Source organism: Myxocyprinus asiaticus, chromosome 40 (genome assembly GCF_019703515.2).
Source record: "Myxocyprinus asiaticus isolate MX2 ecotype Aquarium Trade chromosome 40, UBuf_Myxa_2, whole genome shotgun sequence".
Taxonomy (NCBI): domain Eukaryota; kingdom Metazoa; phylum Chordata; class Actinopteri; order Cypriniformes; family Catostomidae; genus Myxocyprinus; species Myxocyprinus asiaticus.
In genome coordinates, this window is record NC_059383.1 from 128,963 (window position 1) to 150,464 (window position 21,502).

At 39.8% G+C, this 21,502-nt stretch overlaps 2 protein-coding genes across 2 annotated transcripts in view; both read right to left on the reverse strand.

Moving 5' to 3' along the window:
- aff1 (AF4/FMR2 family, member 1) overlaps window positions 1-9,067 on the reverse strand; it is a 20,932-nt gene extending 11,865 nt beyond the window's left edge. Inside the window, exons 1-4 of the mRNA XM_051680218.1 lie at window positions 8,489-9,067; window positions 2,684-2,804; window positions 412-945; window positions 55-96 (exon numbers count right to left, since the gene is read on the reverse strand). Of these exons, the coding sequence (XP_051536178.1) occupies window positions 55-96; window positions 412-945; window positions 2,684-2,804; window positions 8,489-8,553 (762 nt within the window). The 5' untranslated portion in view covers window positions 8,554-9,067. The remainder of the gene's footprint in view (window positions 1-54; window positions 97-411; window positions 946-2,683; window positions 2,805-8,488) is intronic.
- A 4,598-nt stretch (window positions 9,068-13,665) lies between these two features.
- LOC127430461 (bone morphogenetic protein 6-like) lies at window positions 13,666-16,458 on the reverse strand. The gene is made up of 5 exons (XM_051680240.1): window positions 16,005-16,458; window positions 15,473-15,609; window positions 15,301-15,381; window positions 15,064-15,155; window positions 13,666-14,971 (listed from the first exon to the last, which is right to left on the reverse strand). Exons 1-5 carry the CDS (start codon window positions 16,106-16,108, stop codon window positions 14,822-14,824), a joined length of 564 nt encoding a protein of 187 aa, XP_051536200.1. The 5' UTR covers window positions 16,109-16,458; the 3' UTR covers window positions 13,666-14,821.
- Between the last annotated feature and the right edge of the window lie 5,044 nt (window positions 16,459-21,502).

The window sequence follows — 21,502 nt, forward strand, 5'->3', positions numbered from 1 at the left end:
TTAAACTCTGTAGCTGTACTGAATATACTCAGAAGATGACAGACACTTACTGACCTTCAGAATGTCCTCCACACGCTCACCTTCATCACACACCATCTACACACACATACAGACAGAGATGTGAAATATGAGCAACTGTATTTCATGAGTTGGCATATAGTTCCCGGAGCGGTACGAGAAAACACATTTGACTTGCTATCAAGATCTGAATGCGTCTTTGTGAGTAAATGAGAGATGAGCCGCAGAAATTGACCATCTACAGAGGCCATCGCACTCAAAGGACAGAGAAATTTGGAGAAAGAATAGAGAGACAGGAGAAGATGGAGAAAATGAGAAGCTTAGGATTTTTTACAGGAGTGATGTGTTTCGTCAGTGTTAACAGGCTAACTGTGATAATATTGAGACACTCACATCGACACACTGAGTCTGCAGCTTCAGGAGAGGACAGTTCAGCGTGCTGCTGTTCTTCAGGTCAGGTAAGATCTCGTGAAAATCTGATGTGGCCTTCAGATCAGGTGAGTCACCGTTAATCTGGTCCTGACCATCCAGCGGCCTCACATAAGCTGTGGGCTTCCTCTGGTTCAAAACACTCGGTTTAGAGTGTAAATTCAGCGGGAGCATGGATGTGAATGGAGGTGCTTCCGCCTGACGGGTTGAGCCGCTTTCGTCATCAGAGTCACTGGATTGCAGGGGGGACAGCGGGACGGGTAAACTGCTCGAGTCCCAGCTCTCACCCACCTGTAAACTCCCTGACAGAGGGGCGGAGGAGGCGGGCACACTCTCAGGAGTGTGTCCCGACGGCTTGGGACACTCCACGTGGTGGAGTTGAGTGGAATGACTGTAAGGAAACGCAGGGCAAAGATCCTGAATTCCGACATCATGTCCATCCTCAAAATCCCCCAGCATCCTCTGAATGCGACTGGACAGCTCGTCACCTTTCATTATCTGGGAAGCAAATCAAAGAAATTAGAATAAGAGACTTTTTCGCCTACTTGTGTTCAGATACTCTCACCTGGTGCTGCAGCGGTCTGAAACAACACACCTGAAACCTTCAGCACACACACTCATGCTGTTCACTTAAAGCGTTTGATTCAATGACATTCAAAATCTCATTTCAGCATCTTAGTCAAGCTCTTACCCATCCATCGATCCATTTCCCTATACTGGCTTATCCTGTGTAGGGTGTGCTGGAGCCTATCCCAGCTGCCTCGGGTTGAAGGTGGTCCGTAAACACTGACCCAAAGTATTTATTTAGAAGAGTTATCTATGTTTACTAAACTACACTAAACCAGTTTTGCTACCACTCACCTAATCACTGGCAACTGACTATCAACCGACAGCCTGAATGTCAATACAGTACAATACAACCTACTGTACATTTTATATATATTATATATACTTTTTTATTGTATTGTGTGTATTGTATACTGTACAGTGTATGTTATTATTTGTATATTGTGTGATGTGTAATTATGTGTATATCAGATGTTTAAATTGTGTTGTGTTAATCTGATGTTTATTGTAAATTGGTATATGTCTCATCACTGTCACGACTGCTATGTTGATTGGAACTGCACCCAAGAATTTCACACACCATTGCACTTGTGTATATGGCTGTGTGACAATAAAAGTGATTTGATTTGATTTAATGCACGGTTTTCTATAGATGAGTTTAAGAATCAAAGATGCATTTTGGTTTATGATGATTCAGCGGTCAGTAACAGTGTCCAGAGATATTTTTAACAAAGGAGCAGTGTTGATTTTCACACTTTTTAGTTTTAGTAACAGTTTGTAAAACTAACAAAAAAATTCCTTTAAATTTAGTCAATATTTAGTTGATGATAATGAGCAAAATGACAAACCATGTCAAACTGTTACAGACAGTTAAGACTGTAACCTTAATCAAATTTAGAAAAATTTATACACATTTATACATTTAAACATGTCAAACATATAAAAAGACAACAAATTACAACGGCTTCTTGTGGTGAAAACCTGTGCTCCTGAAATAAAAGCATAAAATAAATATATACTGAAGTATTAGCGACTTTTGGAAGTTACTGTATTCTGAATTCTTTATGCTTTAGAGACTGTTATTAATTTCCCATGTTTTAAACGGTGTATGATTTTGCATTGCGTGTAGCAGTGTATTCACAAAGTTACTGTATGCACTCTGACTGACATGTCACTTAGTTCAAGTTCATCATCTGTGCAGAAAAACATTAATTAATGAACACTTTCGTCAGTGATTTTATTGACGAGATTAACACTGCAATGGAGTCACCAGCTGATACCCTCATCAGTTTCACAACTGCACAACAACAACAAAAAAGACCAGTATTCACAATTACTGGTATTGGTAACGGCAAATAAATACTGAAAGTATTTAGGAAGTATCTGTATTCGTACAGTGTTTAAAACATGTTATCAATATATCCACTCACAACACACAGACAATGGCTACAGTGAGATCTGCTGTGGATCAGATTCACTCGGTGAATATTTAAAGCTCGTTCCATTAACTGCTCCTGAGAGATCTTTAATAAAAAAACAACAGTAACTTCAGACAGAGAGACACTTCAGTAACACCATCAGATCTTGTAACGAAACACATTACCAGATCAATACATGACATAAATCACTGAATAACTCTTGTCAGATGTGTGTGTGTTGTTGATGTCACCTTATACGGCTCACTGAAAAGAGGAGAGATTCTGTCATACAGCGTTTCCTGCGGCTGAACCTCCTGATTCCTCCTCTCTCTCTCCATCCGCCGCAACACGTTACGATCCTGCATGTGCACACTGCAACACACACACAGAGTTAAACATGGCTATCACTTTGTGTTAAAGAGTGGTGAGGACAGTCATGCAGAACGAGTTCAGGGAGTATAAATGATAATACATCAAATTAATAATATTCACCATGGTAGGATTAGTAAATTCACATCCTGTGTTAAATTTTAACATGATCTTAAACTGTCTGGATAAATAATTAGTCTATGTGATGTATCGATGTGGAGATCCTGTTTAAGTCAACACTGTAAAGCAACATTTAAGCAACAAACAAAAACACAAAGAGGTTTGGAGGGTTTTTTGAAGGGCGTGTCTGTGTGTGTGTCCTGAGGGAAGAGTGTGTAGTAGGGAACATCTGCTCTCAGTCTCTCTCTCTTACACACACACACACACACACACAAAACTTCAAATTCACATTTTGATTTTATTACAGTAAAAAAACAAAAAAAAACACTTAATTATGTAATACTTAATATTTTTACCAATCACTGTCTCAGAGTGTGTGAGTGAATGAATGTGTGCTTTGCCTTAAAAGCTCAATATAAAGACACACGACTGAAGTAAAGCAGATTCAACTCATCAGACATTTATCTGTGTCTGAAACCGCCCCCTATACACTATATAGTGCACTGTTTCAGGTGTTGACCATTCTGTAGAAAATTGTCAGTTTTGAACTGAACTGTTTGGCCATAATGACCATCGTTATGTTTGGAGGAAAAAGGGTGAGGCTTGCAAGCCGAAGAACATCATCCCAACCATGAAGCATGGGGGTGGCAGCATCATGCTGTGGGGGTGCTTTGCTGCAGGAGGGACTGGTGCACTTCACAAAATAGATGGCATCATGAGGAAGGAAAATTATGTGGATATATTGAAGCAACATCTCAGGACATCAGACAGGAAGTTAAAGCTCATCACAAATGGGTCTTCCGAATGGACAATGACCTCAAACATACCTCCAAAGTTGTGGCAAAATGGCTTAAGGACAACAAAGTCAAGGTGAGAAGCTTGTGGAAGGCTCCCCAAAACATTTGACCAAGTTAAACAATTTAAAGGCAATGCTACCAAATACTAACAAAGTGTATGTAAACTTCTGACCCACTGGGAATGTGATGAAAGAAATAAAAGCTGAAATAAATCATTCTCTTTACTATTATTCTGACATTTCACATTCTTAAAATAAAGTAGTGATCCTAACTGACCTAAGACAGGGAATGTTTTCTACGATTAAATGTCTGGAATTGTGAAAAACTGAGTTTAAATGTATTTGGCTAAAGTGTATGTAAACTTCTGACTTCAACTGTAAATTTCTATTCGTATTTTTGTGATACGCTGTGCTCCTCAGTGCAATCCAGCGGCCAGTTATCAGAGTGTGGATATATTCTTTTTTATGTTTTTTTTCCGTGAGCATTCCTTGCTGAACTGCCTTCCGGTTCTATCTGGAGGAATTGTTTTACTTTTTTGTTCATCGTCGCTGTATCTCTCTATTTACCGCTGTGATTGCATTAGCCTTTCAGTTCTATCCGGTGGTGTTTTTAACGAAGTGATCATGGCTCAAAGTTCTATTGCCACCGACTGACATGTAAGCTGTGTCCCAATTCTCTTCTCCCTGACGACAGCCATGATGTCTGTCCACCTTGTTTGGGAATTCAGCATTTGAGAGAGGCTATCACGGATCCGTGTTGCACTGTAGACTTTTGCCTGTGTCGGAGAGGTGGTTCTGTCTAGCTGGGTTAGACCCTAGTTCAACAGTGAAACTCGGGGAGTCAGAGTTAATCCCCACTACACGGACTCTGAAAAGTTGTGCGTCTGCGGCAGTTGGTGCCCCTTCATCTAAGAAAAAGGCAAATTCACAGAGCAATCGTATGGAGGAGAATTCACTAAGACAGTTACTGTCCTTTCTTCTGAGATGTCAGAGCTAAAATGTCTCCTTAAATCGCTTCAGCCTGTGGTGCCTGTCCCTCCTGTAACTATAACACAGGAGGATAGTTCAAATAAAGGAATTGGGGAAGAAATTGCCAAAAAAAAAAACCCAATTGCACCTTTTCTTTCATGTCATTCTGACTTGGACGTGCTCTCTATCAGTGCTTCTGACTCTTTTTTTTCACGATCATATGGATGCTGTGGATGCTACAGTGCAACCTTCCCCCCAGGATGTTCAATCTTGTCTTTCAGCTGCGGGGGTTCTAGTGGAGATTCAGTTCAGTCATCAGGACAGGCTCCGTCTTCTTTGCATGACACTTTGGCTGTGCTTCAGTTGGCGGTTGCTCGTCTAGTGCTGGACAAGTCACCTGCCCAACCAGCCCAATCCAATGCCTTTTTTAGACAGTTCTCAGCTGCGACATCCTTTGCTATGCCACCGTGCAAAGATTTTGTGTCAGAATTTTCTCACACCCTCACGGGGTCTAGTGCGCCTAAGCGGAGATCAAAGACCGCTTGTACGCTAGCGTCTATGGCTGAAGCAGATTCCATCGGGGTGGCCGCGCTCCAGAAATAAAGCAGTCTGTCGCAGCCCTGGTGGTGTCACCTGACAAGGCCCTATGGGGCAATGTGTGATGCCCCAGTGCCCAATGTGGTCACGCAGACTCGATGCTGAAAAAGGCATACGAACCTGCTGCCTACGTATATAACCTGCGCTGAGAATACAATCTGTCAATTACTCCTCGCTTCCACCAGTACATTGGACCCCTCAGTTTCTCAGTTCCTGCAGACGGCTCTTCTGAATATGGGCCACGTGACCCATAAACTAGTACTCTTACCGCCACACTTCTGGAAGCCCACCGCCAAGTGTGGCTTGTTCAGGTAAAACTGCCTGAGGATTGTAAGAAGACTCTGCGAGACCTCCCAATCGTTCCTGGGCACCTCTTTGGGCCAAACGTTCCAGAACTGCAGGAAAAGAGAGTGAAATTGCATGAGACCACTCGCCAGCTGACACAGGTGCAGCGCAATCCTACCTTTAAGGTGCCAACAGCTCAAGATTGCCATTGCTATACAACACCAGAACAACGCTTCCGCCAGCATCCTACTCCACAGCCTCAGAGGCCCTGTGCTGCTGATGATGCTCAAGGTTTTCAACCTCATCATCGGCAGTTGTCAGGGGGACCACACCAGCGTCCCATAAAGCCTGAGAAAATTCCTGTGTGGGATTTACCACTTGTGCTTGATTTTCTCTGTTTGCCGCCATTCTAACTTTTGCAGACGGCTGACCTTAAGTGGATATCTTTGAAAACTGCCTTTCTGTTGGCCACTGCTTCCACTAAGTGAGTCAGTAAGTTACATGCATTGTCTGTTAGTGAGTTATGCAGGCGTTGGTTGCCGGATGATTCTGGCGTTGTGCTTCAGCCAAATCCATCTTTTCTTCCTAAAGTTGTTTCCTTAGTTCGTGAATCAGTCCATTAATCTGGCTGCATTTCAGCGTTCATCCCAATCAGATGAGTCAAGGGATCATCTCGTGTCCTGTGTGAGCCTTGAGGTGTAACTTGAATGCTACCATTTCTCTTAGACAAACAGATCAGCTATTCGTTGCTATGGTGGTGTCCGGAAGGGTGCCGCTGTATCTAAGCAGAGATTGTCACATTGGATTGTGGAGGTGATCACTCTGACATACAAGAAAGCCCAAAAGCCCCTGCCAGGAGGTACTTCTTGTCATTCTACTAGGGCTGTGTCTACATCTTGGGCTGCCTTTAGAGGAGTCTCCATGGCAGATATCTGTGCAGCTGCTACCTGGGCTTCTACATGTACCTTTGCTCACTTCTACAAGGTCAATATTGCTACTCCTCATGCTGTGAGTTCAGCGGTTCTTCAGGGACAGCCTTGAATGTTTCTCAGGTGAGTGACATTCCTTATGACCATGTCGGTAGTAGTCATCCACTAGTACTTAAGCACCCCCTCTGGCGGTCAGGAGGAATGAAACAGAATGCTAGTTACGTAGGTAACTGTGGTTCTATGAATTCCGGATGACCGCCAGAGTTATTTGTCACCCAGAATGCGTGAGAAAGACATACCGAGGCTGAACGCTGAACTAATGTGGCTATTATCCTCGAGGCTCAGCCTAAGTCACTATGTGACTTTGCTGGTATATTCTCTCGACCTATCTCGATAATCCACTAGTGCTTAAGTACCGCCTCTGGCAGTCATCCAGAATTCACAGAACCACAGTTACCTACGTAACTAGCATTTCTGTGACAGCCCCAGAGCTCTGATGCTCGGTGTATACGTCAACATCCGAATTCACTCACTCATTTATGGGGCTTTTCCACTGCACAGTACAGCTCAACTCGACTCGACTCGCTTTATAGGGGTTTTCCACTGTGGATAGTACCTGGTACCTGATACTTTTTTAGTACCGCCTCGGTCGAGGTTCCAAGTGAGCCGATACTAAATGTGACGTCAAAACCCTGCAGATCACTGACTGGTCAGAGAGAATTGTCACTACCAGCGTCATTGGATTTGCGACACGGGACATCAACCCGCTAGTTTTAAAGTTAGCAACAGCGACAGCAATATCATTTGTTCACGCGACTTTCGAATTGTAAAAAGAAATGGCTGTGTGCAAAACCATGCTGTGGTCAATAAACGAGGTGCAGACGTTCCTCTCGTTAGAGACGAACGAAACGACGCGAAACGGAACAGTCTTTCAGGAAGTGTCTCAGCTGTTGGCCGCACACGGCTACCACCGGACCTACCAACAGTGTAGGGAAAAGTTAAAAAAACTTAAGTGACTACAGAACCATCAAGGACCACAACAACCGGAGTGGTTCAAACAGATGAAAGTGGAAGTGGTTCGACCAAATGGACGCTATCTATGGCAATAGACCGGCGAGCAATGGGAGGGAGAGTGCCCTGGACTCGCCATTGTTGGAGCCACGATGGAGGATGGTACGTTTTGTTACGTTTACTCTATATTCTGCTTGAAAGCTTCACTTTATTTAGTTGACCAGCTACTGGAAAGCTTGCTTCTAAAACAACAACCAGGCCAATTTAACTCACCATGCAACAACTGTTTTATGCAACACAATGAGCTAGTAGCTAACAGCTAGCGGTCGTGTTATTGTTTATGGTCAGTAATGTTTGTGTTGCGTTTAAGATGATGTCACGGCAGTGACGATCAGCCTATAATCCCACCCACATTGAGGCGGCACTAAACTGCAGTGGAAAAGCAAGCTCAGAAAAGTAAAGAGAGCAGAGTCGAGTCGAATCGTAACGTGCAGTGGAAAAGTGCCATAAGTTCACTCACTGCTGAGATATAGTGCACTCACTGCCATTTACTATATAGGAAATAGTGAATGAGTGAACGATTTCGGTCACAGCTAATGATCATCAGTGTTCACTGCAGGTCAAAGGTCATCACACCAATGTTTCTGACAGTAGAAAACACACGTCAAGTGTGTGTGTGTGTGTGTCCAAACACACAACTGTGAGCTCCTGAACACAAGTCTCACTCACACACATACTGATAATAAATCTGTCAGTATTCATTCATTCACATTAAAATTGTTTGTTGGAGTGTACACATGTTGATGTGTTTAGAGATTATTCACATTTAAATGAATGTCAATATTTACAGATTATTTCAGTTTATATAAACTGTGTATTTACTTGTTTAGAGACTCTTCAGACGGTTTTCAGTGTGTCTGATGAATTTCTGAACTTTGTGACGTTTGTGTTTTGTTTTGTTTTTTCTCGAGTTTTCTCACCTGTTCGTGCCGCTCATTCTCGGTTTGTTCTGTCCACCGCTCGCCGCCGGTTTTCGGTCGCTCATGACGACGCAATCTGCTGATTAATCACATGATTTCGAATTAAGAAAACAAGAAATCGCACATGAGTTTTACATGAATCCAGTGTTTGACTGAGGTGAGCTCACGCGCAGAATGGAGCTCCGCGGACGGATCCATTCAGGCGCGCGGGTCCACTGATGCCGGAACGGTTTCAAAACAGAGATAATGAAACGATAAACTAAACAGAGTTTGTGGGAGTCTCCGGCTTAATTTGCGGGTTAAACATCTTTTTAAAAAATCAATATTAATTTGTATTAATATTCAACCAGATGTCATCTTTTGAACCACGCACCCCCGCGCAGCAAGAGATGGTTCCGCCGCACCGCTCCTTTTACGGGCATGCCAGACAATCGCTGAAGTTCAGTTAGAAACGCACTAATACACGTCCACACTTATTATATATATATATATATACACACACACACACACACACACACACATTTATAGCCCTATACACATGCATACTTAAAACTAAACACACATGCAGTTAAAGATGTATACTTATAATGAATTATTAAATCAAATAATATTTCATTTAATAGCATTGAGGGAATGTGTGAGATCTATAAGAGTGCTTGTGCAGTTTGTGAAGAGTGAATGTAAAGAATGTGTTCACATCTTAGTGTAAAGAAGAAAGAAAAAAAAAAGATTTCCAAGAGAAAGAGACAAAAAAATGTAATCTAAATGAACTGTCTTGGTCGAAAGAAAAAGGTTTATTATTAATAATAACAACAATAATGATACTCATTCATTGTGTTTTATTCTGGGGCTTCGTAAAAACGTGAAAACGTGCATAAATGTCACTATATAGACCTTTTTCACACAAGTAAATGATTGCAGGGTAAACTCTGACAGCGGTGAATGGGAGATCACAGTAAATATTATTCTCACTTATTCATCTGCTCCAAGAGCAAGAGATAAAATCCACTATAACATTTGAAATGATTTTTCCGAAGAGTTTAAAATAGAGAGCGGTGAATTAAAACAGTAAAGTGGGAGAAGATGCCAAATTTACTGTCAGTCTCTCAACAGCTGTAATAATTCAGTTTTTAAAACTAATTCCAGGGTAATATAACTCAAAAAATAATGTTATAAACTTACACTCAATATTTAAAAAAATAATCATATACAAAAGTTTGCTAGATTTACGCTGCTACATGAGGCGGAAACGCGTCATCACTGTGGAAAAGGTCTATTACATTATTATAGTATAAATTACTGTTTACACTGGGAAGCAAATAACATCTGCCAATTTAATACAGCAGCATATACCGACAGTATAGAAACACATGAAGACTTATTAATGTAAAACAGACACTAAAAAGATATCTGTTGAAGTAATAGTCGCATTATATTTATATAATCCATTTGTAAAACGCATTGTGTTAAAGTCTCTCCCAACTGAAGACAAATAACATTTTATTTATAAATGTTTCAGTGCTTTTATTGGCTAATAGACAACATTATAGTTTGTGCGCTGATTTTCCGAAGAGTTTTTAAAAAGAGTATTAAAATATAAATGTTGTTTATCATTACATCACAGACCACTGGCATATTCAATCGTTCATTCGATTCTCGTTTTATTTAGAGTTCAACCTGCCTCAGATTCCAGAGGAAACCCCAAATATACCAGCACTAACCTCTCAGTAAGTTTATTTGTTCTTTAGCTTTGTGTCTCATTGTTTATTTTTAATGGTGACCAGAAACGGCGGACACTGAAGTGTGTTTAGTGCTAAAGTGACTCGGACACAGAGAGTCGGTTCCTGGAGATGATTCAGATGTTCAGTCACGTCGAACCGAAGCCCGCAGTCATCAGACAGGACGGACGGTGATCGGTGCGGCTCAATGGGCTTCGTGTGGGTCACTGAATTGGTCTGAATTTGGATCGTTTTTCCATCCAGAACGGATTCGTTTATTGGCAGCAACACAAAAGCTTGAGTCCACGGGCGGCAGCTCGTCTGAATAAACCAGCAGAACTCTCCGGATTCACCTGCAGAGAACGAACACACACATGAACTCCAATGACATCAAAATGCGAACAAAGTACCGCGATGACGTTTATTTACTTTGCTCGGTGTTATTTTATTTTTAGCAATAATAATATAAATACAATTAGTCAATAAAAACAGAAATGTTGCAGTGAAGAAGTATTAACTGAGTCTTTCCCTGTTTAAATTGTGGAAGATTTCTGCACGTGTCTGTCTTATTTATAAATAAAATACCATTGCACTTTTGTGCTATTTTGAGCCACTAAACCCTGAAAAAGAGCCTTTAACACTTAAACTTTATTAGCTTTTGTGTTATTGTGTAACACTCACACATGCACATACACACTCACACAAACACATACACACACACATACAAACACATACACATATAAACTCACACACAAACACACACACACTCACACATGCACATACACACTCACACAAACACTTAGACAAACACATACACACACAAACACTTATACAAACACTCACACACACATACAAACACTCACACAAACACATACACACACACTCTCTCACACACACATACAAACACTCACACACTCTTACACACACATGCACACACACATACACACACACACTCACACATGCACATACACATACACACTCACACAAACGCATACAAACACTCACACAAACACATACACACACACACTCACACATGCACATACACACTCACACAAACACATACACACACACTCACACATGCACATACACACTCACATATGCACATACACACTCACACAAACACTCACACATGCACATACACACTCACACAAACACATACACACACACACACACACTCACACATGCACATACACACTCACACGAACACATACACACACAAACACATACACACACTCACACATGCACATACACACTCACACAAACACATACACACACACATACAAACACATACACACACAAACACATACACACACACACTCACACATGCACATACACACAAACACATACACACACACATACAAACACTCACACAAACACATACACACACACACTCTCACACACACGCACACACAAACACATACACACACAAACACTTAGACAAACACTCACACACACATACAAACACTCACACACTCTTACACACACATGCACACACACAAACACATACACACACACACTCACACATGCACATACACACTCACACAAACACAAACACATACACACACACACTCACACATGCACATACACACTCACACAAACACATACACACACATACAAACACTCACACAAACACATACACATAAACACTCACACACAAACACACACACACTCACACATGCACATACACACTCACACAAACACATACACACACACATACATACACACACAAACACGCACACACACATACAAACACTCACACACTCTCACACATACACTCTCACACACACATGCACACACACAAACACTCTCACAAACACATACACACACACACTCACACATGCACATACACACTCACACAAACACATACACACACAAACACTCACACACACATACAAACACACACACTCTCTCACACACACTCACACAAACACATACACACACACAAACACTCTCACATACACACACACACTCACACATGCACATACACACTCACACAAACACATACACACACAAACATACACACACACAAGCGCACACACAGACAGACACACACACTCTCTCACACACACTCACACAAACACATACACACACACAAACACTCTCACATACACACACACACTCACACATGCACATACACACTCACACAAACACATACACACACAAACATACACACACACAAGCACACACACAGACAGACACACACACTCTCTCACACACACTCACACAAACACATACACAAACACTCTCACATACACACACACACTCACACATGCACATACACACTCACACAAACAATACACACACAAACATACACACACACAAGCACACACACAGACAGACACACACACTTACACACACACACATACACACACACTCTCACACACACACTCACATACAAACACACACACAAACACACACAGACACGCATGTTAGAAATGAAATATAAGAGACTCTTACCGGACTCTGGGTCTTTGAATCTGACAGTGAGTTTTAGTTGCTGGTCCAGAATCTGTCTGTAAGTGAACATCGTGCAGCTTAACACACATTCAGACGGCAAGTCAACGTCCTTGGACATTTCAGTAACAATCTCATCCTTGTCCAAACACTCCTGAGCAAACACACAGAACATGACAGAACACACTGTTCCCCACAGCAGCCAGAAAGAGCTCACACACACCATTGTGTTTGTGTAGTTGCGTCTGTTGTTAAAGTTCAGGCGGTTCTGTTGAGTCCATCAGTGAGATTCGGAGAGACTCTTTTACTGAGTGCGCAACAGCTCCCAGAATAATCATCTCAGGAATGCATCACAAGAAACATGCATCTCTAACCAATCAAATGTGAGCAGAGACTCGGTTCATGTGGGTTCATGTGATTCATATCAGCATTTGTTTGTTACATGTTGATGTTGCCAGAAACCACATATGAAAATGATTGATGCATTTACAAAGCAACACAATTATGGCAGGTCCATTTAGCCTAAAAAACTCACATTTTAGATACCTATAATGCAATTTAGTAATAAGAATAATAATATGAATAGTAATAATTTGCACTGGAGAGATCTACAAATCAAATTTGACTTATAGGGTCACATATCCATTATTCAATTTTGATTAGTCGTATGTCTCCATTGACCTCTATTGGTTTTCAGATTTAGAGATCTAAAATGGAGTTTTTACTAAGAATTCTAATGAGTTCTTGCTGTTAAAGAGTCTGATTGAAGAGCTGTCTAATGGAATAATGACTAGCACAAAATCACATTCAGATATGTTTCATTTGAGCTTGTAGATCCAGTTTGTGTAATTCAATTATGACCGGTCAAAATTAGATTGTAGATCTCTATAATTACTTAGAATCTTTACTAGTTAAATGAAATTTGCAGACATCTTTCATTCTAATTCTTACTAATAAGAATTGCATTTGTACTAGTCTGAACTGAGCTGCAGATATCTTGAATTGAGTAACGACGAGTAACGACGAGTAACGCTGTGAGCAGTTTCGGCTAAATCGGCCTGCCATAAGAAAACATGTTGATGTCCTGACACCACTGTAACTTTTTAAAGAAGGAAATGATAAACATGTTCATTTTATGAAAGCTTTCTTTAATAGGACATTATACAGATACACTGGATATACAATGATTTTTGTTACATACCGGCTAAGATAAAAACATGCATTTGAGTGTTAGTTTGCCATTCACATTCCTGCTTGACATATGAAGGTTTTCTAATAAAATTATGTGTGGAATTTGAAACCATTTACAGAAGAGATTCTGGACGAACAAAAAATAAAATCATGAAACATGAAAATGATAAAATACTGACTTGGTACTGATGCACACTGGCCGTGATGTGATTAAGAATGAATCTGTTTTGAAAATGAAGAATCAAGGTCAACAGAGGTCATCAAATGATTCAGTTGATTTTGAATGTTCACCCTGGATGTCCCGCTCCATTCTTATCATCAAAACACACACAGAGGCATGTGCACATGAACGAACAAGCAACAAACTAACCTGCTAATCATCTTTTACTGGCATGATCCTTTTAGATTTGTCCACATGAGAAGTATGACTGACATACGAACTGCATTTAAAAGACCAAATGAAATTTAGGGCAAATGAAGCTTTAATTTGCTGCTCAGAGGACAGAATCACGCTGGGGAAAGTTTTGGCAGCATTCCTAGTTTTTATGGAACACACGAGTGAAATCAGGCCAGACTGAAACCGCAGCACCATTAAACCTAAAAACAGCTCTGGACTCAACAGAGACATGCGGCCTTGAATTGATTTGTAACAGACGGTACACTGTGCACTTCAATAAAAGAAAAACTGGCTTAGATCGAGAACTTTATGTCTTCTGAGAACTTTCATATTGTATTTTTCCACTTCATTTTCGAACACACCCCTAAAACCCACAAAACTCAAGAATTTGTGTTCATAACGTGTCTATGTCTGACCTCCCAACAGCAGCAAGAGTGAAATATAAAGACATTTTCATAAACCTCGAGTATTTCAGCCAAAATGAGTTTGCAAAGCAATTTAACCTACAAATCCTACAAGCTTTTAACTTTATCAACTGGACTGGACATGACCTATGAAGCAGCCGGGAGGTTTTTAGGAAGGGGTCATGACCTCAGGGTCCTGTGTGTCCTCTCCGGGGTCGCAGCCACATGTGCGGGTCAGACTCACAGAGGACAGAACCAAACTGCTCCGTTCATCCACGTAGACGAATGGGACGATGTTGTGAGTGTTCGGCTTACAGCACTGAAATCACAATCACAGAGAAAAAGTCCTTAAAACAACATCAGAAGATGCACACTCGACCTGATAAAGACGAATGATGTTGTGAGCGTCACCTGTGCGGACGGATCCGTGCTGTGAGAACAGGATTTACACTGAGTGAAGGTGAAACTCTCCGGATAAATGATCCAGCGCTCCCAACCCAAATCTGACACACAAACATAAACACATCACAATGAACCTGGACGTGGTCTACACAGCTTTTACAGTCAAAATGTTATGATATTAAAACCAACTATCCTCCAAGTAAAATAAAATAATTATATGAAGAAATATCTACAAGATTAGTTCACCTTTAATGAACACCTGTGAGGAATGTGTGCAGCACTTCTGTTCTGTCGTGTTTCCAGAAACTTCCAGCCATGATGAATTACCTGTTGAACAGATCATCAAAAGCCCGTTTATTCTTCATTACATCAACCTGATCCGGAGTTTACACTGAATCTGGTCTGTGCTTCCGGGTACCTGCGGTGGACTGAATGGTGGTTTTGAAAGTGGTTTTCCATTGGTCACGCAGACGATTCATCCCCGAAACGGACACACGGGGCTCCTGCTGAAGATCAAAAGATTCCAGAAGGATTTTCCTGATGTTCAGATCTCCTCTGCAATAAATCAAGCACAATAGCACATCTGAGTAAAGAGTTAATAACACAGTATCACATGTTTGTAGGCCGTTCTGTTGTCGTCTTGTGAAATTGCAACCAAATATTGAGACTCAAATAAAAGAACAGTATGTGACGGTCCCTCGACGGCTCTTCACAACACGTTTAGAAACATTTGCACTGAGCTTCAGAGAATCCAAACATGAGATCTGAGCTCTTCCTCATTGTAAAGAGAGTTGAAATGTTAAACTGTACAAAGCTATAAATCCTAAAGTCAGCATGAATAATGTTGCAGTAAGGTGCAGGTACACGAGAGATCTTCAAACAACATCTCAGTATTTCATGATCACATGGACACAGATGATCATGGACGTCTTTTGTTCTTCTCTTGTTACCTGTTGGATTTGATGGCAGATGTCTCGGGTGAATGATGGAGAACAAACGTCTTCCCGAGAGGAAACGTGAGCAGCACGACCATCACGCTGAAGAGCAGACTCATGACTGCTGACGACTGGACGTGTTTCTGTGACGGCCGCTGGAGGTTCACTGTAGATGCTCGGGAGGGAACAGAATCACTGTTGTTTGTAGCAGCCTGGGAAAGCAGAGATTTATCTACACTAGTCGAGTTCGACCTTGGAATAATTTACATTGTTTTCATGTGGAGCAGATGGATGGTGAACATGAGTGAATTATTCTTCTCAGTTAAAACTAACAAAAATTATCAGCTCAGATTTGCAGGTGCAGACGAAGACAAACATGAGAAAGATCAGAGAGGAAGAGAAAAATAAACAAAAGTGTGACACAAATAAAGAAACAATGAATTCATGAATCAAAACCGCATGTGTTTGATTCTGCAGTTTGTGTCTGTGAGTTAATGCTGACAGAATAAACAGAGTTATGAACTTACAATACTGAATTGATTTAAACAGATGGGACCTTATAATGCCACTGGAACACAGGTCAAAGGTCAGGGCTGATGAAATACAGACAGATGAATCTCAGTTTGTCATTAAACTTTGATACACATTAAAGGGTTCAATCAGATAAACAGGAGAATAATATTGTGTAAAAGCAGCTGCCGTTCAAGGACACACATTTCCCTCTTCTGATGCAACACGAGTCTCATTCAGAGGAACATGCGTGATGATTCATGTCACATTACATGTGACATGTACATTAGCTGCAAAGTGAAAACTCATTTATCTGATTTTGATGCGATCACGTTCACTCGCTGCAAATGTGCCAAATAAACTGAGAAACATTGTCCAGTGAAACTGGAGACGACTGGAGCTTCTGACCTCAGATGAACCGCTGCTGGTGTTTTCGTCCTTGACTCCCTCACACGATGACTCCCTTCCGTCAGGAGGAATTCCAACACCTGCGTGTGAACCCACATCTAAAGAAAGAAACCACACTTTATGAAGCAGTGCCATTTCAGGACATTTTGTAAAAAACTGGTTCTGCTGATCTTTCAAGAAAGTTGAACTTTCATATTGTCTCACCTCAGGCCCAAAGTACCAGAACCACCATAGACACCGAGAGACCCGGTCACCCAAATATTATTCATGTTAAAGGAATATTCCGGATTCAATAAGAGTTAATCTCAATCTACAGCATTTGTGTCATAATGTTGATTAGCACACAAATTAATTTTGACTCGTCCCTCCTTTTCTTTAATAAAAGCACAAATGTGTGTTCCAGTGAGACACTTACAATGGAAGTCAATGGGGTCAATCTGTAAACATTAAAATACTCACTGTTTCAAAAGTACACTGCTCCCACTCTTATTAGGTAAATTGTATTCCTCAGGATTAATTTTATTGTTGAACAAACACAATGCTCTCTGTTATTGAACCTCAGACCTGAATGTTTAACAAAGAAAAAGTGAGTTTTGTCTTTCTCAGGGGAATATATAAGTGTGCACTATTATTAGAAAACTAAATTACAAAAATAATTTCTCTCAACTCAATTGTTTATTCTCAATTTTTAGAGTAGGTGCAAAAGATAAGTAACACAAAATGACAATTAAATAAAATTTTTGGCTCAAAAATATTCAGTGGCCAATATAGCCACCCTTCTTTTCAATAACCGCCATGAGCCTTCCATCCATGGAGTCTGTCAGTTTCTTGATCTGTTCACCATCAACTTTCACTGAACCAGCAACCACAGCTTCCCAAATGCTGTTCAAAGAGGTGTATTGTCTCCCTTCACGTTTGAGAAGGGCCCACAAGTTCTCAGTAGGATTTAAGTCAGGTGAGGAAGGGGCCAAGTCATTATTTGGGCATCTTTGAGGCCCTTGCTGGCTAGCCAAGCAGTGGAGTACTTGGATGCATGTGATGGAGCATTGTCCTGCATAAAGATCATGGCCTTCTTGAATGCTGAGGACTTCTTCCTGTACTAATGCTTGAAGAAAGTACTTTCCAGAAACTGGCAGTAGGTTTGGGAGTTGAGTTTCAGTCCATCTTCAACTCGAAAAGGTCCAACTACCTCATCCTTAATAATAGCAGCCCATACCAGTACCCCTCCTCCACCTTGCTGGCACCTGACCTGACATCCATTAGTGATCCAGCCACGGGCCCATCCATCTGGTCCATCAAGAGTCACTCTCATTTCATCTGTCCATAAAACCTTCATGTCTTCATGTATTTCTTTGCCCAATCTTGACGCTTCAGCTTGTGAATATATTCAGTGGTGGTCGTGTTTCAGCCTTCTTGACCTTGGCCATGTCTCTGAGCACTTGGCACCTTGTACTTCTGGACACTCCAGGTAAGTTCTGGAATATGGTGGCATTGGAGGATAATGGGTTCCTGGTAGCTTCACATTTAATTCTTCTCAAGTCTTTTGCAGTTAATTTGCGCCTTTTCTTCTCCATGCGTTTTTTTGCGCCCCAGTTGACTATTCGCAACAAAGCGTTTGATTGTCCGGTGGTCACGCCTCAATAGTTTAGCTATTTCAAGAGTGTTGCATCCGTCTGAAAGGCATTTTACAATATTTGACATTTCAGTGTCAGTTAAATCTCTTTTTTGGCCCATTTTACCTGAGGTAATGAAGCTGCCTAATAATTATGCACACTTTGATATAAGGTGTTAGTCACTTTCGCCACACCCTCCCTCATTACACAAATACATACCACCTGATAATGACTGAATCCAATAAGCATTCAAGTTTATATGTTTGGAGTTGTAAAATGTGCATGGAAATAATGATAAGATCAGAATACTCACTTGCCTAATAATTGTGCACGCTGTGTATAGACACAAGACATAAACAATATGTGTGTTAACATTATATTACTGTGATTAAATCATTATCTAACCACATCTGTGAAAAGTTATAGACAATTTTACAACTTCATTACCATGACAATGTAATGTCAATAAACCCTAAAACGACACTTAAAACAACTTTACAGCTCAAATTAATACACGAGTTTAACAGAAGAATTAATGTGATTTTATAAAATTATACACTTCACATTTCTGACTTTAAACCTCCAAAAATTGACCTCATTGACTTCCATTGTAAGTGTCTCACTGGAACACACATTTAAAGAAAAAGAGGAACGAGTCGAAATTAATTTTATTGGTAATCAACATTATACCACAATAACTTGTATTGAACCCGGAATATTCCTTTAATATATACAGTATTATATAATTTATTATTATCAGTACAATAAAAACATTTCAATATTATTATTATTGGTCAACAAATACACATTTTTCAATAGCTGTTTGTTCAATTATTACCTACAACACTGATTATGTGCTGACAGTCGTTATTGATCATTACTGACTGTAAAGAGCTTTAATATTTCAAACGCATCATAGTAAGAACAACGGGGTAAAGCACATCTTCAGGAAATGTAGCTTATTTTCTGGTCATGAAGTGTATGAAGATTCAATAAATACATTTATTTTAGGAGCATTATTACATTATTATAGGAGGAACATCATGTGTGTGAAATCACAACAGAAAGTTGTTTTGAATGAAATTATTTGTTGAAAAGATTTATTACCCCAGCGGGGGTATATCGATACAGTGTAGATCCCGGGGCAATCGTTATAGGGCACAGTGCCAAATAAAACAAATACTTTTGAGACATCAAGATGCTTTTTTGAGTAACAAATGAAGATAATACTTATTTAAAATAAGCACTTCAGAAAAGGGTGCATCATTTCTGTTCATTTCAATCACATCTGAATTATTCTATAAATAAATGATGTTATGATTGATCAGTCAGCACACTTTAATCATTCTTCATATCAAATCTCACACCACTGCAGTAAAACAATGTGTTTAATACAGGCCTTTAACCCTTTTTACCACAAATAGTTTCCTTTCACTTATTGGGCAGTAATTTAATTATATATATATATAATCACCTTGAACAAAATAGAAAATAACAAATATTTAGTCTCAAAATAAATGTGATAATTTCCAGTATATTCATTAACTACATTAATTTGCAATTGTTTTTATTATTAAATGTTAGATCAAACTGTCTCAAAATGAACCTTTAGTCATTACACACAAAGATCTGATGAAAGAGGAACATTTTACACTTCATAGTGACAAACAGCTGTGGACGTTTTTATTGCTTTTTGGAAGAAATTAAAATCAAAGAGCCTTTTGCCCCATTGTGATCTACTTATAATTAGAATAAATAGCTGAATAAAGACTTGAGTAATAGAGTATATTCTGGAAGTGTCACACAATGTTGTGTTTTTATGATAAATTACACATTATAATTGAAACAAGTATTCACAACTCATTTCTGTTTATGATTCAGGATTGAAGATCAATGCACAAATGTTTCATTCAGTACAGACATTATATCTTATCAGTATATAACTGTTTACAGTGCTGATGAATCGAGTCATGTTATTAATATTGTATTACACATTAAAAAGTGAAATTCATCATTTCATGTAAAATTGGAAATGATGTAGTGAGTTAAGAGTCACACAAACTGAGATTCATGTTCCTCTCAGTGCTGATGATCACATTAAACCACATGATCCATTTCACAATCATTCTGATTTGTTTCAGATCAATAAGTCAAAATATTTATCAACTCCTCATTAATGTGATCGTTTACAGTGGATTAACAGAAGCTCTCTGTCCTATAATAACCTTTTATTATCACACTGTTTATCCGTCTATTCTGGGCTGCAGATGAGTGCAGTATTAACACTAATCCAACAGCGTTGTTGTTGTGATTGATTAACTGCTCACGCGCTACACAAACCTGTCTGTCTCTCTCCGGATCTGTCTGTCTCACAGTGTTGATGGATCTCTGACAGACTCGGAGCAGGTGAGTGCGACAGGCTTTATTGTCTTCTGTCATCTTGAGGAAATTTCCATTAAATAACATATAAAGGGTTAATATGATCTTGCTTTAGAGTCTCTGGTCAAAACAAAAGTATGAAATAAGAGGGTAAGACTTCAACTGAAATCTAATTCTCATTACTGAAGAGATTATTCATATTTGATCATGATTGACAGATATTTCTGGTTTATATCGTATACAGTGAACTCATGTGAAACATGTTTAAATACACGTGTGTTTATTTGTGCAGACTGAAATGGGATGTGGAGCCACGAAATCAAACCAGCAGCAGCTGAAACAAACTGAACGAGGTGAAATATTCAGAATTCTGTCACGTCATTCAATTCAATTATGATTTGATGAACATGAAATTAAATATCTGCCATTCAATCAGTTTCATCAAAGAAACAGAGCAAAACAACCGTTCGTACACGTGTTTCTGTCCGTCTCAGTAGCAAATATTTCAGTTTCATGTATTTTAATAAGAGTTTTTATTTTGTAAATGTCACTTTAATGTTTTTATGGTGAAAGTCAATCAGTCTGTTTTTCTCTGTGTTTGTG

Coding starts and splice junctions, on each gene's coding strand:
- LOC127430461 (XM_051680240.1), bottom strand. CDS start 16,108: ATGAGTCTGCTCTTCAGCGTGATGGTCGTGCTGCTCACGTTTCCTCTC. Junction 15,382..15,472: donor CACCATTCAGTCCACCGCAG/GTACCCGGAAGC, acceptor TCTGTTCAACAG/GTAATTCATCATGGCTGGAA. Junction 14,972..15,063: donor GCACGGATCCGTCCGCACAG/GTGACGCTCACA, acceptor TTGTGATTTCAG/TGCTGTAAGCCGAACACTCA.